This window comes from Carcharhinus amblyrhynchos, chromosome 3 (assembly GCF_965287045.1).
Source record: "Carcharhinus amblyrhynchos chromosome 3, sCarAmb.v2.hapA, whole genome shotgun sequence".
Taxonomy (NCBI): Eukaryota; Metazoa; Chordata; class Chondrichthyes; order Carcharhiniformes; family Carcharhinidae; genus Carcharhinus; species Carcharhinus amblyrhynchos.
The window spans coordinates 89,479,505-89,499,727 of record NC_137326.1 but is presented as its reverse complement, the minus strand read 5'-3'; the positions used below and the strand labels follow the sequence as shown (position 1 = coordinate 89,499,727).

The following is a 20,223-nucleotide window of genomic DNA, read 5'->3' as shown; positions in this document are numbered from 1 at the left end:
ACAGATCAAGCATACTTTATTAAAGTCTGAGAATGTCACTCCAAATATTTATAATGTGAATAAATCACAGCGCATGTGTAGGGGTAATCCTGACTTTGGGTGATAGTGCAGGAAGGGCAATGTCGTTGGATCTGCCACAAGTTTTACATCTCTCTCGATTTTAACTTTTATTGGCTGTAATGTCAAAATGTCTGCTGTGTGTACTCTAGAACACAGCTTGAATTTGGTGGACTATATAGTTTATTTATTGTTGTCACAAGTAAGCTTACAATAACACTGCAATGGCGTTACTGTGAAAAGCTGCTTGCTGCCACACTCTGGAGCCTGTTCGGGTACGCTGTGGAAGAATTTAGTATAGCCAATGCATCTAACCAGCACGTCTTTAGGACTGTTGGAGGAAACCAGAGCACCCAGAGGAAACCCACAAAGACATAGGTAGAATGTGAAGACTCATCACAGTCAGTGACCCAAGCCAGAAATTGAACCTAGGACCCTGGCACTGTAAAATAACAGTGCTAACCACTGAGTCACCGAGCCTCCATGTGTTAGGGGATTAGTTGGAAGAATGTATACATCTTACTCAGCCTCCATTGACCTTTGTCAGCTGATCACAGAGCAGCAATGATAAAGGCCAAAGAAAAGTTAGTAAGTTATACCACTCTGCCATTCTTTCTAAAGAAAGGAGCTTATGGTGTGTGTGGCACGGAAGAGCTAAAAAGAGAAGCAAATCTAAACAAGTAAATATTTGTCACATGTCAACTGTCCATATGTTATGTGCCTAAGAATTTATGCTACAAACTATGCAGATACATTTATTCTCCTTTTATCATGCAGTTTGTTAAAAGAATTGCCCTTTTGTCAGGGTTAGTTAGATTTGTTCAGCTTTTTTAATTCACAGTTACTCAATGAATGGCTGCTCAGTAGCTGTTCTACTGATTATGTAAACCACTGAATCAGCAACAGCGTTCCTGAATGTTAATTAGTTTTTGCTTTATTGCTTAAATTGGCTATTCTTTATAAAACTGTTGATCACAATTAGTTTAGCATTGTAGCATAAGATTTGCACTGTGCATTGTATTATATATAATAGAAATATTATAAGAAGAGACTTGAAAATGATTATAGATAAAAAGAGTGATTTTTGACCTTAGCCAGTTAAAATGAATGTGCGGCTACTTGGTTTGTCCAATTCTACAAGCCGTCTAGCACTGACCATTCAGATGTGGATATTATGACCTTTACTATTATTATCACACACATTGCTAAAATTTGCACAGCGTTACTTGAAGAACCTTGCCCTCATGTGCTCAGTGCCATTCACTGGTCTTCAGTCTTACTGTTGTTTCTGAATTTTACCACCATTACAGTTATGTTATCAGGACATCCTCTGTAAAAAGATTGCAAAACAATGCTCTTTGCACCAAAGTGTGGCTCATCAAGGCGTTCTTTGATGAATCTCACTGCTTCTTCATTGCTGAAAGCATCCCACAGACCATCTGAAGCCAGGATCATGAACTGTGGCTGTAGTTTATCCAGGTCAAAAGACAGGATATCAGGGTCAGAGATGACGACATTGAGGTTTTTGAGAGGGTAATCTCCGAGGGAACGAGACATGGCCAAAATTCCTTGGACCCTCCACGAGCCATTGAAACTTATGAAACCACCTATAATAAAATAAAGCATGTATATACTTTAAACATATGTATTATATGTTACTATGATATAATGTTGCTCCATTGTAGTGATAGAAATGAGTTTGTAAACTTTCTGATTGTGTCATGGTATCATGCGATCAGTATGGACCCAAATCTGAGATTGGTCCATGTAGCTACAAAATATCGAAGTAGGATAAAATTAAGCTCTCTTATTTCAATATACTTAAAATTTCAGTTGTACTGTATAAATTATTACAGTTATTTAATTACATATTAGGAATTCTGTATATAGCTGTAATGGTTGCCATTTGTGTTTAAGAACATAGGAACAGGAGAAAGCCATCCAGCCCCTCGAGGCTGTTCTGCCATTCAGTAACATCCATGACTGATTTGTGGCCTAACTCCACATGTCCACCTTTGCCTCATATTCCATAATATTTTTGGTTAACAAAAAATGATCAATCTCAAAGTCTAGCATGAATTACCATTTGTGGAATTGAATTCCAAACTTCGACAAAATGTTATATGCAGAAGCAGTCTCTAATTTCAGTCCTGAGATGCTGCTTTTCCCCTACTCTGGTTCTTCCTAACCAGCAGAAATAGTTTCTCCCTCATTACCACTTATAAATTCCAAGGAATGGTCTAAATTATTGTATTATTTAATTAGACCTCTTTAAAAAAATCAACCAATTAGAAGAAGGTATCTGTGACGAAAGGCAGGGGACATTTTGTGGTCATTTAGTTTCCATGGAATAGTCAATTCACCAGAAGGGTCAACTGTTCACTTATTTCTAAAGAAAAATCATAGATAATGTAATTAACACTCAGTCAAAGTAATATAAAATATTACGTTTTCTTACAAGCAGGAAGAGCGCAACTCATTGAGGTGAAAGTGCATAATCAGCCATATTGGTTGAGATAAGAAAATCACCATGCACTGCCCATTCTTCAACAGATAAAGGCCCTTTGCACACCTGAACTAAATGGGTTTACTGCTTTGAGGCCCTCGCTGCAAAATTGGCTTGCCCAGGTCTGCTTGCAGTCTATCATGCAGTCCTGAAAGAGACCTCAAAGAGAATGTCTTTAGGTTGCAACTGTAGGAAAAAATAAAACCCCGAACCAGGCTTTAAACCTATCGTGCACTTTGAAATAATTGTCTATTTTACTCAACTCCCCCATTGCTCTGCAAATTTTCCCCTTTCAATAATTATCGAATTGTCTTTTGGAAGTTATTACTGCATCAGTTTCCTCCAGCCTTTCAGGCAGTCCCTTCCAGATCTTAATGGCACACTGTGTAAAGAATTTCCCCTTGTCATGTTGGGCGGTACGGTGGCACAATGGTTAGCACTGCTACCTCACAGTTCCAGGGATCAAGGTTCAATTCCAGCTTTGGGTCACTGTCTGTGTGGTGTTTCCACATCCTCCCCATGTCTGCGTGAGTTTCCTCTGGGTGCTCGTTTCCTCCCACGGTCTAAATATGTGTGGGTTAGGTTTATTGGCCATGCGAAATTGATCCATAGTGTCAGGGGATTAACAGGGTAAATACAAGGGGTTATGGGGATAGGGCCTGCGTGGGTTTGTTGTCGGTGCAGGCTCAATAGATCAAGTGCCCTTCTCCTGCACTGTAGGAATTCTATGGGGGCGATTCTCCCATTCCAACTTGCAAATCTTTTGGTGGGTTTGGTTGGGAAATGTGCGAATGTGCTGATTTCTGGGATTCACGCATGTGTTCCCGATGCATACGCACTTCCCACCTCCGGAAATCAGGCGCTGTGGAGACCACTTTTGGGGAACTGGCAGGATGACCCCGCTGGAGTAAAGAGGGGACAATCAGGGTCCCTCATGGGGTCGAACGGTGGGGGTGTGGTGCCCCCTAGATATGGGCATCCTGGCAGTGCCAGCCTATGCCTGGCAGTGTCCAAAAGACAAAGTGTCCTAGGGGCTGCCCACTGGGCATTGGGCAGTGCCAAGGGGGCATGGCCTTTTGGGGGCAGGACCTAGTGGATGATCGGTGGAGATGAGGGGTCCTGCTGCCACTCTGTCATTTGGATTCGGTCGGGACTGGAGGGAGGCCAGCAATTGGGGTGGCCGGGGGTAAAGGGGGGGTGGGTTCTGCCAGTGGAGGGGGTCTTCCTCTTGAGGGCATGGTCTGCCTCCTGGGAGGAGCAAGGTCTTCCTTCCATGGGGATGGGGGGGGTAGGAGGTCAGGTCGGCTGGGGTGAGGGTGTGGGGGGGATCATCACTGCTTGCCGGGGGTGGGGGGAGCTGCAGTGGTCCAGAATGAGCGGGGTTTCAGGGCTGGCCTGGGAATGCTTGTGCAGGCCACGATTGAGCTGGCCAGCAAACCGGGAGCCACTGTGCATGCACAGAGTTGCGGAACTGTCAGACTCTGCCGTGAATAGGCCCATCCCCTGAGCTTTTAATAATATTCCTGATTGTGACCTCTGCATTGCACAGAGTGTGAGATATTTGAGTCTGAACTTGAATAATCATGATTTATACCATTTTTCCCACAAACTCAGCAACATTTTTGGGAGAATCTCTGCTTCTTTTACATTAAATCTGTGATCTCTGGTTTTCTGCCTTTCTGCCACTGGAAACAGTTTCTCTTATTTACCGTATTAAAACCCCTCATGATATTGAATATCTCTATTAAACCTCCCTCTAAGCCTCTTTCTTTTGAAGAGAGCAACCTAAGATTCTCTAGTCTCTCCAAGTAACTGAATTCCTACATCTGTGGTACCGCCCTTATTAATAGCCTCTATTCATTCTCTACATCATCTCTAAGACCTTGACATCTTTTCTAAAACGTATTGCCCAGAATTAATACCCCAACTGGGGCCTAACCAGTGATTTATAAAAGATTAACTGAATGTTCCTATTTTGGTACATATTCTCTCTTTATGAAGCCTAAAATCCCATGTTTTTCACTGTCATACCATGTTGAACAATAGTAATATTTAAAGATAAAATTACCTGAATTTGTGTCAGCCACTGTCAGCCATTGCACCTCTTCTGGGTCCTGCAACTGATGCCATTAACTTCCCTCTTGATTGTCACTGCTATTTCTCTCTAAGTCACTACCCGCTTCTTTATTCCTCCCTTAAGAATATTGATTGACAAAGGGATCTGGGTGTACAGGTCCACACATCACTGAAAGTGGCAATGCAGGCGGAGAAGTTGTCAGGAAGGCATGTTGCATGCTTGCCTTCATTGGCCAGGGTACTGAGTTTAAAAATTGGCAAGTCATGTTGCAGCTTTATAGGACCTTAGTTGGGTCGCACTTGGAAATAGTGTTCAATTCTGGTTTCCACACTACCAGAAGGATGTGGAGACTTTGGAGAACACACAGAAAAAATTTACCAGCATGTTGCCTGGTATGGAGGGCATTAGTTATGAGGAGAGGTTGGAGAAACTTGGTTTGTTCTCACTGGAATGACAGAGGTTAAGGGGAGACCTGATAGAAGTCTACAAGATTATGAGAGGCATGGAGAAAGTGGCTAATCAGAAGCTTTTCCCCAGGGTGGAAGAGTCAGTTACTAGGGGCATAGGTTTAAGGTGCGAGGGACAAGGTTTAAAAGAGATGTTTGAGGCAGATTTTTTACACAGAGAGTGGTGGGTGCCTGGAACTCGTTGCCGGGGGAGGTAATGGAAGCGAATACGGTAGATGACGTTTAAGGGGCATCTTGACAAGTACATGAATGAGATGGGAATAGAGGGTTATGGTCCCCAGAAGTGTAGGGGCTTTTAGTTAAGTCGGGCAGCATGGCTGGTGCAGGCTTGAAGGGCCGAAGGGCCTGTTCCTGTGCTGTAATTTTCTTTGTTCTTTACTTTGATTGCCCCTCTTCCTGGTCTCTCCCCTTCACATTCCTGAGGGCCAGTTCTGATGTTGACAGTAACCCAGTCTTCAATTGCACTGGTAGTAAGTTGTTCGTTACTGTTACAACTTGCCAACTCAATGGTTAATATCAGATGTGATGAGACCTTACCATTCAGGAGCAGGGATTGATTTATGGCACTATCCAACTGTAAACAGTATTGGTACACAAAGATCCCTTTTCCAGCTGGAGGTCTGTCACCAGTGGTGTGCCGCAGGGCCCAGTACTGGGATCTCTTCTCTTCGTGATATATATAAACAACTTGGAAGAGGGTGTACGTGGTGTGATCAGCAAGTTTGCAGATGACACCAAGATGGCAGGATTGGCAGATAGTGAGGAGGATTGTCAGGTGACACAGCAGGATATAGATAAGCTGGTATACTGGGCAGATAGATGGCAGATGGAATTTAATCCTGACAAATGCGAGGTGATGCATTTTGGAAGGAATAATGCAGGGAGGAGTTACATGATAGAAGGTAGACCAATTAAGAGTATAGAAATGCAGAGGGACCTGGGAGTGCAAGTGCACAAGTCTCTGAAGGTGGCAACCCAGGTGGAGAAGGTTGTGAAGAAAGCTTATGGAATGCTAGCCTTTAAAGGAAGGGGTATAGGGCATAAGAGCTGGCGTCTAATGCTTCAGTTGTATAGGATGTTGGTTAGACTGCATTTGGAGTACTGCGTCCAGTTCTGGTGACCTTACTACCAGAAGGACGTGGAGACCCTGGAGAGAGTGCAGAGGAGATTTACCAGGATGCTGCCTGGTATGGAAGGACTGGGTTATGAGGAAAGATTGGGTAAACTGGGGCTCTTCTCCTTGGAAAGACGGAGATTAAGGGGGGATCTGATAGAGGTGTATAAAATAATGAAGGGTATAGATAGAGTCAACAGTGGCAGGCTTTTTCCTAGATTGGAGACAAATATCACGAGGGGTCACGAGCTAAGGGTGAGGGGGGAGAAGTATAATTTGGATACTAGAGGGAGGTTTTTCACACAGAGGGTCGTGGGGGTATGGAATGCGCTACCAAGTAAGGTGGTGGAGGCAGGCACGCTGGACTTGTTTAAGGTTTACTTAGATAGGCACATGAATGAAACAGGGATGGAGGGTTATAGGAGACGGTTTTAAAAAGGGTCAGAGCCTCGGGACGATATTGGAAATGTAATGCTACATGTTAATGTCTTGTCTCTTTTAATCCGCAGGTGTGTCAGTCCACCTTGTTGTCTAATGAGGGGCATGCACTCGGGGGTCGTGCATGGGCTGCTCTTGGATGTTTTGAGAGTGGCCTAGTACTTTGCGTCGATGTGTGTGCTTAAAACTGGACCAGCAGATGGGCACCACAACATCTCAGTGACTATCACTGCTAGCTGTGCAGACACATGGATTTGGGCCTGTGTCTGTGGGTGTTTGCGTATTCTCCCTGTGCGTGCGTGGGTTTCCTCCGGGTGCTCCGGTTTCCTCCCACACCCCAAAGATGTGCTATTAGGCTGATTGGTGTAACAAATTGTCCCTATTCTCCCCTGAATCTGGTTACAATAGGGGTACCATACGCATACACACGGGTCAAGGTAGGTGTAGGAAAATGCTTTAAGACGGCGGCGCGGGCTTGTTGGGCCGAAGGGCCTGTTTCCCGTGCTGGGTTGCTCTTTGTTCTTTGTATCCAGTTCAATGGTATCCCACATGATGATAAAATTACACCCATGATAGTTTACACTGAATTTAGCTTTTCCAGAAACACAAGATTAATAAGATTCCTTTTGCATTACCTGCCCGCTTTATCCTTTTTCTTTCCTTCAACTGATAAGGTTTGTGGTCATGTGAAAGAGGAACAGCATTTCCCTCTTTGTCACACAGTACACCACGGGAATCTCCAACATTTGCAACAGTTAGCTCTTTATCTGACAGCAGCGCAATCAGACAAGTTGTGCCTGTAAACAAAATATACTTGTTATTATCAGAAATAAAGAAATGAAGCAAATCTAGCAGTTTTGATATTATAGGTTTTTGCTTATGGATTTACCATCAGCAGAAATAATGATAGTTCCAATACAAGAGAATTTCAAAACATTTTTGGCCAGTGAAGAATATAAAATATTTAAACAGTTTTAAAATACTTCCTAATGATGGTTCGGCCTTTACCATCTATTGCTGTGTATAGTGCTTATTGTTTGTTATGCCATTGAGTCAGGTCATGCATCAAATACTCAATATTATTATGGAGGTGCTGTTTCCAAGATTTCAAAGCCCTGTACCCAACAGAACACTTCAGGCGATGCTATAATTATACGCAGGAATAGATCAGGAACATGATTTACATACTTTCTAAAGTAGCATAAAAATATACAAGGTACAATGCACCCGAAGGCTTAAATTTCATTTATATTAATATATACTTGACTGCTTAATTTCATCTACATGAAACAGCACTTTGCCCAACAAGTATCAATTAGCAACATTTTGGCCCAGATTTTTTCCACAATGGAGGGTCTCTCAGACATGGTGAAAATAGAGCAATTGCCTGATAATCTAAGGGCTGCCCCCAAACACAGTAGTAGGGCATATTTCACATACGTGCTTTTCACAGAGGCAGCTGACAATTTAAATCAACAGCTACCTCCACTCTGGTCAGATTTTGGCACATACCTCTGCTTCAGTACTGAGGTGTTTATGTGTACATGGCTCAAGTAGATAAGGACAGAACATGTGAGTGAGCACTATAATGCGCAGACACAATGAAGAACAATATCCCTGCATGCACTGCACAAATTCATGCTGTTGTTGCAAACTGAAAGAGTGAAGGGTGAATTGCCTGAACTGTGGGTGGGTCAACATGGTTGCAACACATCTATCCTGTTGAACAAATGACCATGGAGAGTGCCAGGGTGCCTAAGCAGCTGTTTGTTGGTGATGGTGAATCACTGTAGACAGGTGATAAAGGTGGCCAGTGGACAAATGGATGGGATAATGATCATGGCACTGTTTATCATTCAGCCACCCATTGAACCTTGGCATACATGACTGCATGATTTCTGCCAGGTAGTAGTAGCAAGATGATGCCATCACCATGGCTATGTCTTGAGAATCGACTCTATGCTTTCAGTAGTTCAAATCGGTACACTTGCATGAGGCAACAACAATGACAACACACCCATACGGAATGCCCACAATGGGCCATCCATTCCAGGCTCAGCTTACAGCTGAAGAACATTTACAGCTTTGGCATTCATCTGACAAGGCTATGACATCTCCGCCTTGGCTTACTATTCATAACTAACCTCATAAAGGGGCCTTTCTGATTGTCCCCCTTTCATCTGCGCTCAAATCTGATTCCTCACTATTTCTGGATCACTCACCCTGACTCCTATTCTAGCCTACCCCTTGGATAAAAAAATTAGACGTTTGGCAGGCCAAATTTAAAAGTTAGGTTCGCATGGCGAGGAATTCTCCCAGCTCTGTGCACCTGACCCAGGAGTGAAAATCAGGGCCTTTGTCATAACTTAGGCAACTTCACTTTATTGAAATAGCTCTATTATTCCAAGTTACTTGGAAGTTAATGACTAAAGCTTGACTTGAGATTTTCTATTTGATAAATTTTTGAAGAAAAAATGATCTTAAACATGGCCTGGGTTTTACGTGTCCAGCCAGGTGTGTTTTGCATAGAAACTCTACAGTACAAAAGCAGGCCATTCCGTCTGTACTGACTCTCTGATAGAGAGTGTGTATCCAGGCTTTCTCCCCAACCCTATTCCCATAACCCTGCACATTCAGTATGGCTCATCCATCTAACCTACACATCTTTGGACAGTAAGGGGTGGAACAGAGACAGAACAACTGTACAATGATTTTAATAACAATAATGCCAATACTGGCTTTAAAGAGCAAAGGATGCTAGAATTTTGGTCAAGTTATAATCAAACACAGATGCAAGCTGTAAAGTTGCTGTGTGCTGGATGTGGTCTGTGAACTGTGACCTGGCACTTCTTGTCACAGAATCATAGAGGTTTACAGCATGGAAACAGGCCCTTTGGCCCAGCTTGTCCATGCCGCCTTTTTTCTTAAACCCCTAAGATAATCCCAATTGTCTGCATTTGGCCCATATCCTTCTATACCCATCTTAACCATGTAAATATTTAACTGCTTTTTAAAAGATAGAATTGTACCTGCCTCTACTACTACCTCTGCTGGCTTGTTCCAGACACTCACCACCCTCTGTGTGAAAGAATTGCCCCTCTGGACACTTTTGTATCTCTCCCCTCTCACCTTAAACCTATGCCCTCTAGTTTTAGACTCCCCTACTTTTGGGAAAAGATATTGACTATCTAGCTGGTCTATGCCCCTCATTATTTTATAGATCTCTACAAAATCACCCCTCTGCCTCCTATGCTCCAGAGAAAAAAGTCCCAGTCTATCCAGCCTCTTCTTATAACTCGATCCATCAAGTCCCGGTAGCATCGTAGTAAATCTTTCCTGTGTTGACCAAATATGGGAAATAGTTTAGTTTGAGGTCGACATGGCAGAGCCACACCCATATACGGGTTAAGGCAATGTGACCTACGTACCACTTAAACTAAGCATTATGGAGCTTTCTGTGAGTAACTTCATTGACCTAGTCAGAAAATGTGATTGGTTTTCGGTTAGACCATTGTGCCAGAGAATTTTCTGGAAGGTTGGGACAGTTTGGGGATAGAAGACATGTTTCGGTCTTTTGTCTTCAGAGATCAATTGTTCACAAGAAGGGTGACACAGTGGCACAGTGGTTAGCACTGTTATCTCACAGCACCAGGGACCCGGGTTTGATTCCTGACTTGGATCACTGTGTGTGCAGAGTTTGCATATTGTCTGTGTGGGTTTCCTTTGGGTGCTCCTATTTCCTCCACAGTCCAAAAGACATGCATTAGCTATGCTAAATTCTCCCTCAGTGAATCTGAACAGACGCTGGAGTATGGCGACTAGTGGATTTTCACAGTAACTTAATTGTAGTGTTAATGTAAGCCTACCTGTGACACTGATGAATGAACTTTAAAGAACATCATCAAAGAAGAACCATGAGGACAGAATCTACATCAGGAACAAACCTGGACATTTGTATTAAATCGGGTAGTATCAGTTAATGTTAAGTTAAGGAGTTAATGTTCAGTTAAAAAGTTAATGTTCAGTAAAAGAGTTAAAGTGTTGTAACTGTTGTAAGTTTTAGTTTGGCACCTTAAGTGTTAAATAAACAGAAGTTTGTTTTCGTGAATTTGAGTCAACTCCTTTCACATTAAACTGCCTGCTTGGAAAGAGCTTAAGCTAGTAGCTGATTAATGGGCAACCCACCTACCTTTGCATTGTTTTTGGCAGAGAAGAAACATAAAATGGGTCAGGTGGCTGGTCCACCATCTGCCCACATATCTCTGAGCTGACCTCCATTATACGCTAGCTGGGTGGGCACCAAAATTGGCAGCCCATCATATGTAAATAAATAATTATAGGTCTATAAGACTTGTTAGCACGCCCATTGACCTGGATAACACAGTGCCAATGCCATAATATAATAGCTGTTTGCAGGCCTGCAGGAGCAGGTAGGTCAATTTTTATGGCCTATTAAAAAAGAGATGTGAAAGAAGAAGGCATCTCATTCAGTGTGGAGGGGTGGCGGGGGGGAGGTTGCTTTCTGCACATCAGGACACAGCCCAAAATGTCAAACCTCTTCTTGTTCTCCAAAACCCAGCCCTCTCACTGTAATTTTAATATTGCTTTATTGATATTTATTGATAATTTCAGTAAAATACTAAATGCTGCATTGAATAATATACTTCATATTCCATTCCAATTTTTTTTGGAAGTTCCAGTTAATTGCAAACATATCTGAAATTAACTGGAACTTCCAAAAAAAAGCTTGAAAATATTTTCTCAGATGATTAGTTTAACATCAGAATTATTAATACACATATGTACAATGCAAAATCAGTAGATTAATTTACTGATATGAGGGCATATTTTCTTTCCTCTTATAGGAGCTGGATGTGAGGAATCACTTGGACAAAGTGGCTGGAGATAAATTGAGCAAATAGAATCACTCTCGTGTAAGAAAATCACCTTGTTTTCTGCCCATTCATTTAAATAGCCCGAAAATAAGACTGTTACAGGCTTAACAGAGGAGATCCTTTATGCACAAATATCCTTCAAATAATCAGTCCAAGGGTTTTATGGCTAAAAGCTATAAGAAGAAAATCTGCCCTATTAAATGTAAGAACACTTTGGCAGTCTAACAATGTAATAGTGAAGACATTAATAAGCCTTCAAGTAATGTGCAAATATAGCTGAGCACGTGGTACAAAATACAAAGAATTGATCACTGTCTGAAAACAGTTTTATTTTCCTTACAGTTTGCTGTAATGTGACTATACTAAAGAATTGGCCACATTTTGTGTACCAGGTTGCTTTGGAAAGCTAAAAGACTTTTTGAAGGAAAGTAAAAACTGCTGAGTGCTGTAAATTTATTTTTTCTTACAAATAAGCGTGGTCTCGGCAGGAGCGTCTCCGACTGGTATGACAAACACAATTACATTTTTAGGTCCGGCCTCAAGCCCCACAGATGCTTTAATAAACTAATGATAAAAATCATTTCGTGGTTGAAATAGAAAAATCAGTGAATGGTTGATAACATAAGGATGTGCTCACCCAGTGGTTTAGATAGTGAACTCAACTTATTATTAAAGGGACGATAAGATCCTGGCAATGTAACATTCAGTTCCATTCATGAAAAAGGGTAAAGAAGACATTGTAAAAAGAGACTTGGGATTGCAATCAGAGGGTAACTTGGTTGGTTGCCAGTTAAGCTGCTACATCGAGCCCTGCCAAACTGACCATCCCCTGTTGTTTGTATATGCTTAAGAGGATTTTGCTTATAGTGGTTCGAGCTTAAAGTAAAGGAATGGACCTACACATGCTGATGTATAATCTGGAATTACAGTGTGACTGTACTATTAGATGCTTAATTGTAATCTCTTACTGATTTTTAAGTAAAAGAAACATATTCTGGTAATCTTTGTTTTGATGTATTTGTTCCACAAGACCAAACTCTGTGAACTGTTTGACAAAACAAAAGTCTTAACACCAGTTTATAACTTACTGATGTTAAAACATGTATAGTGAGGAATTGAATACTTCACTGGTGTGCAGCCTATTTGACAATTTGGTTATATATTGAATCTTTTGGCAATGGCTCATTGCACATTATCACTCTTCCTTATCAAATTGCTGTGTTGTAATCCTTTTGACCTATATTCATAATTGGTGTATATCTGATCTGGATGTTGCTTGCTAGTGATAATGTTGGCTGGAATTCTCCAGCCATCCACGCACCGCCGTCCCTGCAAGTGAGAACAGAAAATTTGGCACTCAGCTAAATCTGTGCAGTGTGACCAAAGAATCCCAGCTGTGGGTGAGATCAAAAGATCCAGCCCGAAAGGTAGCATGGTGGCACAGTGGTTAGCATTGCTGCCTCACAACGCCAGGGACCCAGGTTCGATTCTGGCCTGGGGTGATTGCCTGTGTGGAGTTTGCACGTTCTCCCTGTTCTGCAATGGGTTTCATCAGGATGCTCCAGTTTCCTCCCATACTTCAAAGATGCGCAGGTTATATGTGCACTGGCCATGCAAAATTGGCCCTTAGTGTCCCACGTATAACTTAGGGGGATTAGTGGGGTAAATACATGGGGTTACAGGGATAGGATGGGGTAGCATTCGTAGGATGCTCTGTTAGAGGGTCAGTGTGGACACAATGGACGAGATTAAGGGGGGATCTGATAGAAGTGTATAAAATAATGAAGGGTATAGATAGAGTAAACAGTGGCAGGCTTTTTCCAAGATTGGAGACAAATATCATGAGGGGCCATGAGCTTAGGGTGAGGGGGGAGAGGTATAATTTGGATGCTAGAGGAAGGTTTTTCACAGAGGGTCGTGGGGGTATGGAATGCACTACCAAGGTGGTGGAGGCAGGCACGCTGGACTTGTTTAAGGTTTACTTAGATAGGCACATGAGCGAAACAGGGATGGAGGTTTATAGAAGACGGTTTTAAATAAGGATCAGAGCCTGGGGACGTTCCTGGAAATCTAATGCTACATGTGTTGATGTTTTGTCTCTTTTACTCCGCAGGTGCGTCGGTCCACCTTGTTGTCTAACGAGGGGCATGCACATGGTGGGTCATGTGTGGGCTGCTCTTGGATGTTTCGAGAGTGGCCTAGTACTTCGCGTCGTTTGTGTATGCTTAAAACTGGACCAGCAGATGGGCACCTCAACAGCTCAGTGACTATCACAGCTAGCTGTGCAGATACATGGATTTGGGCTGGTGTCTGTGGGAGTTTGTGCATTCTCCCTGTGGATGCGTGGGTTTCCTCCGGGTGCTCCAGTTTCCTCCCACACCCCAAAGATGTGCTCTTAGGCTGATTGGTGTAACAAATTGTCCTTAAATTATTCTCCCCTTAATCTGGTTTCCAATGGGGGTACCATAAGCATAGACATGGGTCAAGGGTGGAGCAGGAAAAACACATTGTTAAGATGGCGGCGCGGGCTCGTTGGGCCGAAGGGCCTGTTCCCCATGCTGTGTTGTTCTTTGTACTTTTTGTTCTTTGTTCTTCTGCATTGTAGGGATTCTATGATTTCTGCTAGTAACCCTCCTTCAGGTTCTAAAGCTGTGACCTTGTAAAGAAAATAGTTTATGATTAATATAGCATTCTTCATGACCTCAGGATGTCTCAAAGTGCTTTACAGCCAATGAAGCACTTTGACATTGTAGTCACTGTTGTGGGAAACGCAGCAGTAATTTCTGCTTGGAAGGCTCCCTTGAAACAGCAATGTGACAGTGACCAGTGCTCCATGAACAAGTACATTCAAAAATATATATTTATTTACAAATTCTTGTCTCAGTGGTTGTTTTGAACTATTAATCCTGTACATTGTTTCAAATATGAGCAAAGTTTTTTTTTGAAACACTGGCAATCATAATTTGTTAGAATGATTGATGATGGCAGGGAGATTAATCATGAAAAATGGATGTAGCAGGACTATAATGAAGCGGTGATGAAGAAAGAGGGTAATGATGCATTTAGGCACAGCTTTGAGTTATTCTGTTGAAAACAACCACAAGAACTGGTTTGACTAGCACTGCTAGCTGTGCAGATACATGGATTTGGGCCTGTGTCTGTGGGAGTTTGTGCATTCTCCCTGTGGTTGCGTGGGTTTCCTCCGGGCGCTCCGGTTTCCTCCCACACCCCAAAGATGTGCTCTTAGGCTGATTGGTTTTACCAAATTGACACTATTCTCCCCTGAATCTGGCTAAGTCAGGGGTTCTATTTGTAGATACGCAGGGTAGAATAGGTGTAGGGTGATGCGGCGGCGCGGGCTTGTTGGGCCGAAGGGCCTGTTTCCCGTGCTGGGTTGTTCTTTGTTGATAGGTTTAGTGCATCAACTGGTCTGAATGAGGGAACCATGGCCAGAACTACATATATGACAATATAATTGTTAAAATATTATTATTTAACCTCTGATTATGAAGACATTCATAGTATATTCTACTAAAACGGATCTCATTTGCCATATTGTAACGTTTCAAAATTTCTGCATCCAAAGTTCACAGGACACAAGAGAATTGACTGGTGACTCCAAACTGAAAGACATGGAAAACTGTGAGGAATAATGCTGGATTCTGCAGAATGGATTAATAATTAGTAGGTGGAATTCAAGACACAGAAATGTGAACAGTTCATTATGGGAAAAAGATCCGTGAAAGGAATTACAGGAAGTGATTTGTGAGACAAAAGGATTATCAGAGGGTGAAGCACTGAATACCAGAGAGAGTGAAGATGTGGAATTGAAGAAGAATATAACCCATCCTTCAAAAGAGACATGATGAAGGCCCATCATGTCCACACTGACCCTCTGACAAAGCATTCTAGCAAGGCCAGCCCCTTCCTATCCCTGTGACCCCATGTATTTACCCCGCTAATCCCCTAACTTATACATGTGCCACTAAGGGCCAATTTTGCTTGGCCAATGAACGTAACCTGCACATCTTTGGAATGTGGGAGGAAACCGAAGCATCCCGACAAAATCCGTGCAGACATAGAGAGAACGTGCAAACTCCACACAGGCAGTTACACAAGGCCAGAATTGAATCCGGGTCCCTGGCACTGTGAGGCAAGCAGTGCTAATCACTGTGCCACCGTGCTAACCTTCGGGCCGGATCCTCTGACCTTAACCATTGCTGGGATCCTCTGCTCACGCTCATGTATCGGACAGGTAGTTTGCAATATTGTCATAGGGACGCAACAGTATTCATTTTTAATTGGTACCTAACACCAACGGTGATGAGAATCTAGTGTTAATTTCAAACAAAAACAAAAATAAAATTGCTGAAGACTTAAATTGATATATTAGTGAATTAAGTTTATAGGGATATTATGGATACTGAGGGGAAATGGCAAATATTCAAGAGCTTATTAAAGTACAAAGAATCACAGGATAGCGTTTCTGCTTGTTTCCAATTATATTCATGCAATCTGGGTGAATCTACTGAACCAGCCTAAGATTTTGAGTAGTTTTAAATGTAAATGACTTATAACCAAAACCAGCTGCATTTGTGTTGTCTGTATCTTTTACACTGGTTCACGATTGAATTGAATTGAATTGAATCAGGGCAGCACGGTAGCACAGTGGTCAGCACTGCTGCTTCACAGTTGCTGGGACCTGGGTTCAATTTCCAGCTTGGGTCACTGTCTGTGTGGAGTTTGCACATTCACCCCGTGTCTGTGTGGGTTTCCTCTGGGTGTTCCAGTTTCATCCCACAGTCTAAAGATGTGCAGGTTAGGTTGATTGGCCATGCTAAAATTGCCTCTTAGTGTCCTGAGATGCATAGATTAGTGGGTAAAATATGTAGGGATATGGGTGTAGAGCCTAGGTGGGATTGTGGTTGGTGCAAACTCAATGGGCCAAATGGCCTCTTTTTACTCTGTAGGGATTCTATGAATTGTACCTTCCACCTTTTACTCTAGTTCAATAAGGCTCTTCAAATGCTTTTCATTTTCTTAGTTTCTTATAAACTAAATTTTTTTTGACTCTAATTGGTCACCTTCACATTAATAACTTTCAACCAATGATACTTTGTGTAATTTCTGTAACTTTGTAATTTTTGTAAAGTTGGGGACCACTCTGTATTTTTTTGGCCAGTGAATGGTTCAATTTAATTCTCTTTTAAAACATTTTTAGCCATTTTAACTCAGGTTTTTCAGAGGTGGGATATTGGACATATAGAAAAGGTAGGTTTCAGAGTTATTTCCCATAAGTTTGTAGTTTAGTTATGGCCAATGGTCAAGTAATCAAAGTGCTTCGACCCCAGCATGATTTTCTGCTGAATTCTGGAACGCGGATACATCACCTGACCTGGTCTTCATTAGCATCACACTCACATTGATAAATGAAAAGTACCACATGGCCTCAAGACAATGATGCAAAACTTCAAGGTTGAATGGTGTCAGTCTGGCACCATCAACCTCCCTGGACATTAAAAGTTGTCAGTTTGGATTCCCTAAATTCAGAAATTTATTGTACAAAGAAAAACAGGTATTAAAACATTCAGCTTTATGTCTTAAATTGGTGCAGTTTTACTTGTGGGGCAGGATTTTACAGCCGTATTCATCCTGAAACCATCAAATCCCATCCGAGGTCAACGGACCTTTCTGTGGTCTGTCCCTTGCCCGCTCTGATTCCTGTGGCAGGTGGGCCGGTAAAATTCACCCTGTGATGTTTTTGAAAGAAAGCATTTACTTTCCTTCTTTGACTTTGTAAGTTTAGAATTAAGTTTTGTAATTAGCTTTTGTAACTTGATAGTTCTTTTGACTTTTATTACTTAGAAATGTAGCGTGTTATATATTTAAGTGAATCTCACTATCTTTACATCAATCACTTTCAATCAATGATTTTATTAGTGTTTTAAATACTTCGTAATTTCTGTAACTTTGCAATTTTTGTAAAGCTGTGGACCACTCTGTATTTTTAAGTGACTTGTACCATGCACTAATAAATGACTTGTATCAAGCAGAACAGAAACATACAATAGAAAAAATGCACATAATACTGTTGCCTATATATCAATTAGACATCAGGAATGAGGAGTCTAGTATTACAGGACATTATGCGCTCCCTTATCTCAAATAAGCTGACATTAAAAACGCCCTACGGCCCTGATCATCATAGAAGGAAGTCGTAAAATTTTATGAAATGATGAAAACAGCTCTCACGAGAAAGACAGTCTCACAAGTAGTTGACACCTTGGAGTGCCAATCAGCGTATGATAGGAAATGACATCAACAGATGACCATCACCCTCAGGAAACCAATCAGAAACTGATGATGCACCACTTGGACTCAGGCCCTGATCACATGATGTATGAGCCAATCAGGAATCAGTAACATCACCTATCATGCATCTGGGTTGTGGTTTGGAAACAGTTAAAATGCAGCTGTCTTAAGCTACCAGGTATATGCCAAATTTGAAACTGGACAGTTAAGTTTTATATATGTAGATAGATAGATAGATAGATAGGCATACAGACAGAAAGAGAGATAAATAAAGATAGATAGAGAATAAGAGAGAGAAGATCCTGTGTCATAGAATCCATGCAGTGCACCGAGCACAATTCCACCAGGTCCTATTCCTGTAACCCCATATAATTACCCTGCTAATTCCCTGACACTAGGGTCAATTTTGTATGGCCAATCAACCTAACCTGCACACCTTTGAACTGTGGGAGGAAACCACAGCACCCGGAGGAAATCCATGCAGACACAGGGAGAATGTACAAACTCCGCTCAGACAGTGCTCCGAGGCCGGAATTGTACTCGGGTCGCTGGTGCTGTGAGGCAGCAGTGCTAACTACACTGTGTCACCTCGTGCGCTACACTGAATTGGCAAAAACGAACTGTGTTATGTCAGTAAAGTCATGGCCTAAATTGTTAAGTATAACTTTTGTTGCTTAATAAATGTTTCCTGAGTACCCTCATTAAATTGTCTGCTGTTGCTTGGATAAGTAAATTTGGAGATTAAACAGCAACCCCCCCAAAAAAACTAACAGACCCTCATACTAAAAATGTTTATTTTGTTGATAAAACTATTTTCAGCTGTATTAAGAAAAATTCACCAGCTTACCACCCTTTACTACATTGAGAAACGTTTCATCATGGAAAGCAAAGAAAAAGGAACACTTAACGTTATCCGATGCTCTGGTACATGAAGAATTTGACTTTTAGGATTATGCAACTACATTTTAGAGGAAACTTAAAAACTAACAAATTTCAAGCACGTTTTCTAGTTATGCCCGTGGAAACTATATTCCACAGTTTGTCCCTGAAGTTAAAACAAGAACATGTGGCAAGACTAAAACAAGCTGATTGAGTGGTGATGGAGAAAGACAAAAAATATACTTGAATACTTCAATATTGTACTTGAACAAAAAATATTTTCAAATCTTAAAACAATTCTAATAAAAACAATACATACATAAATATGTATATATATAATATTTATATAATATATTTATGAGGTGAAGATATATATAGATATATCTCCACCTCAAAGATATAGAAGCAGCAGACTTGGATTCTGAGAAAGCAAGGTAGATAGTGTAGACACAAGTGAATGGATTTGCTGTGTTTTTTGTGTAACTTGTTCTACACATTTTGACCACACAGAGTTTGACGTTCACTTATATAAATACTTGCAATTTTTGAGATTTGGGTGATCGCACAAGAAATAAATAATCTTATGAAGGCAGTAGGTAGAAGTCTTAGCTAGTGAGTAATATTGTTGATATGTGGATGGGTGAGCAAATTGCTCTTAAATGACTTTATTTGGTATAGTAACTTTTTATGTGTTAGCCTTGACTTTGGTGATTACAGCCCAATTCTGAGTAGCAGGTTCTGACTTTAAACCCTACTCCAGAGACTTGGGCACATAACCTACGTTGAGATCTCAATGCAATACTGAGTAAGTACCACATTAAGATGCAAGGCATTACACTTTAATGTGTGGGAGGACATGGATTTGGGAGCATGTGGGGGTTAAAACTAGGGAAATTAACAGCAGGTTAGGCAGCCAGCTTTAATCTGATTTGCATATTTAACTGCAGCGCATTACATTGCACCCGAGCAACCCACTTAGCACAGCTGGCTGTTGATTACTCAAGTACAGCCATATTATCATGATTTGCATTTAACTGAGGGTTCACATGCCATAAATACCCAATTGATGATTCGTAGCAATATTTTAGAGGTAATTTTTAATTCTAGGAAGATTAAAATTAATTAAATGCAATTAATGCAGCTTGATTATGCTTAAAAGGCCATGATGATTTAAGGGGTAAACAGTAAAAATGTAAGACCATGAAATAGCTGGTGGGCTTACTTGGCTGGAGAATTGGAGACTAGGGCTGGGATTTTCCATTCCATTTGCATAGGGTGGATTCGGCAATGGGAACAGAAAATATTGTGAGAAATAAAAGTTGTGTTTTATGTTGGTGTGAAACCATGGCCCAAGTGTCCCTTCTCCCCCACATCTTTCCTGTCAGTGACGGACCACATTTCCCGATGTTCAACATGGGGAACATCATTATAATAAATATAGCACGATGAGTGCTGTCTGACTGAGAGAAGTGCTTTTG

General features: G+C 41.5%; 1 protein-coding gene across 1 annotated transcript in view; it reads right to left on the bottom strand.

Moving 5' to 3' along the window:
- Positions 1 to 20,223, bottom strand: part of ppm1lb (protein phosphatase, Mg2+/Mn2+ dependent, 1Lb) — a 156,133-nt gene that overhangs the window by 8,043 nt on the left and 127,867 nt on the right. The window contains exons 3-4 of the mRNA XM_080185478.1: positions 7,295 to 7,456; positions 1,322 to 1,664 (exon numbers count right to left, since the gene is read on the bottom strand). Coding sequence (XP_080041604.1) covers positions 1,322 to 1,664; positions 7,295 to 7,456 — 505 coding nt within the window. The remainder of the gene's footprint in view (positions 1 to 1,321; positions 1,665 to 7,294; positions 7,457 to 20,223) is intronic.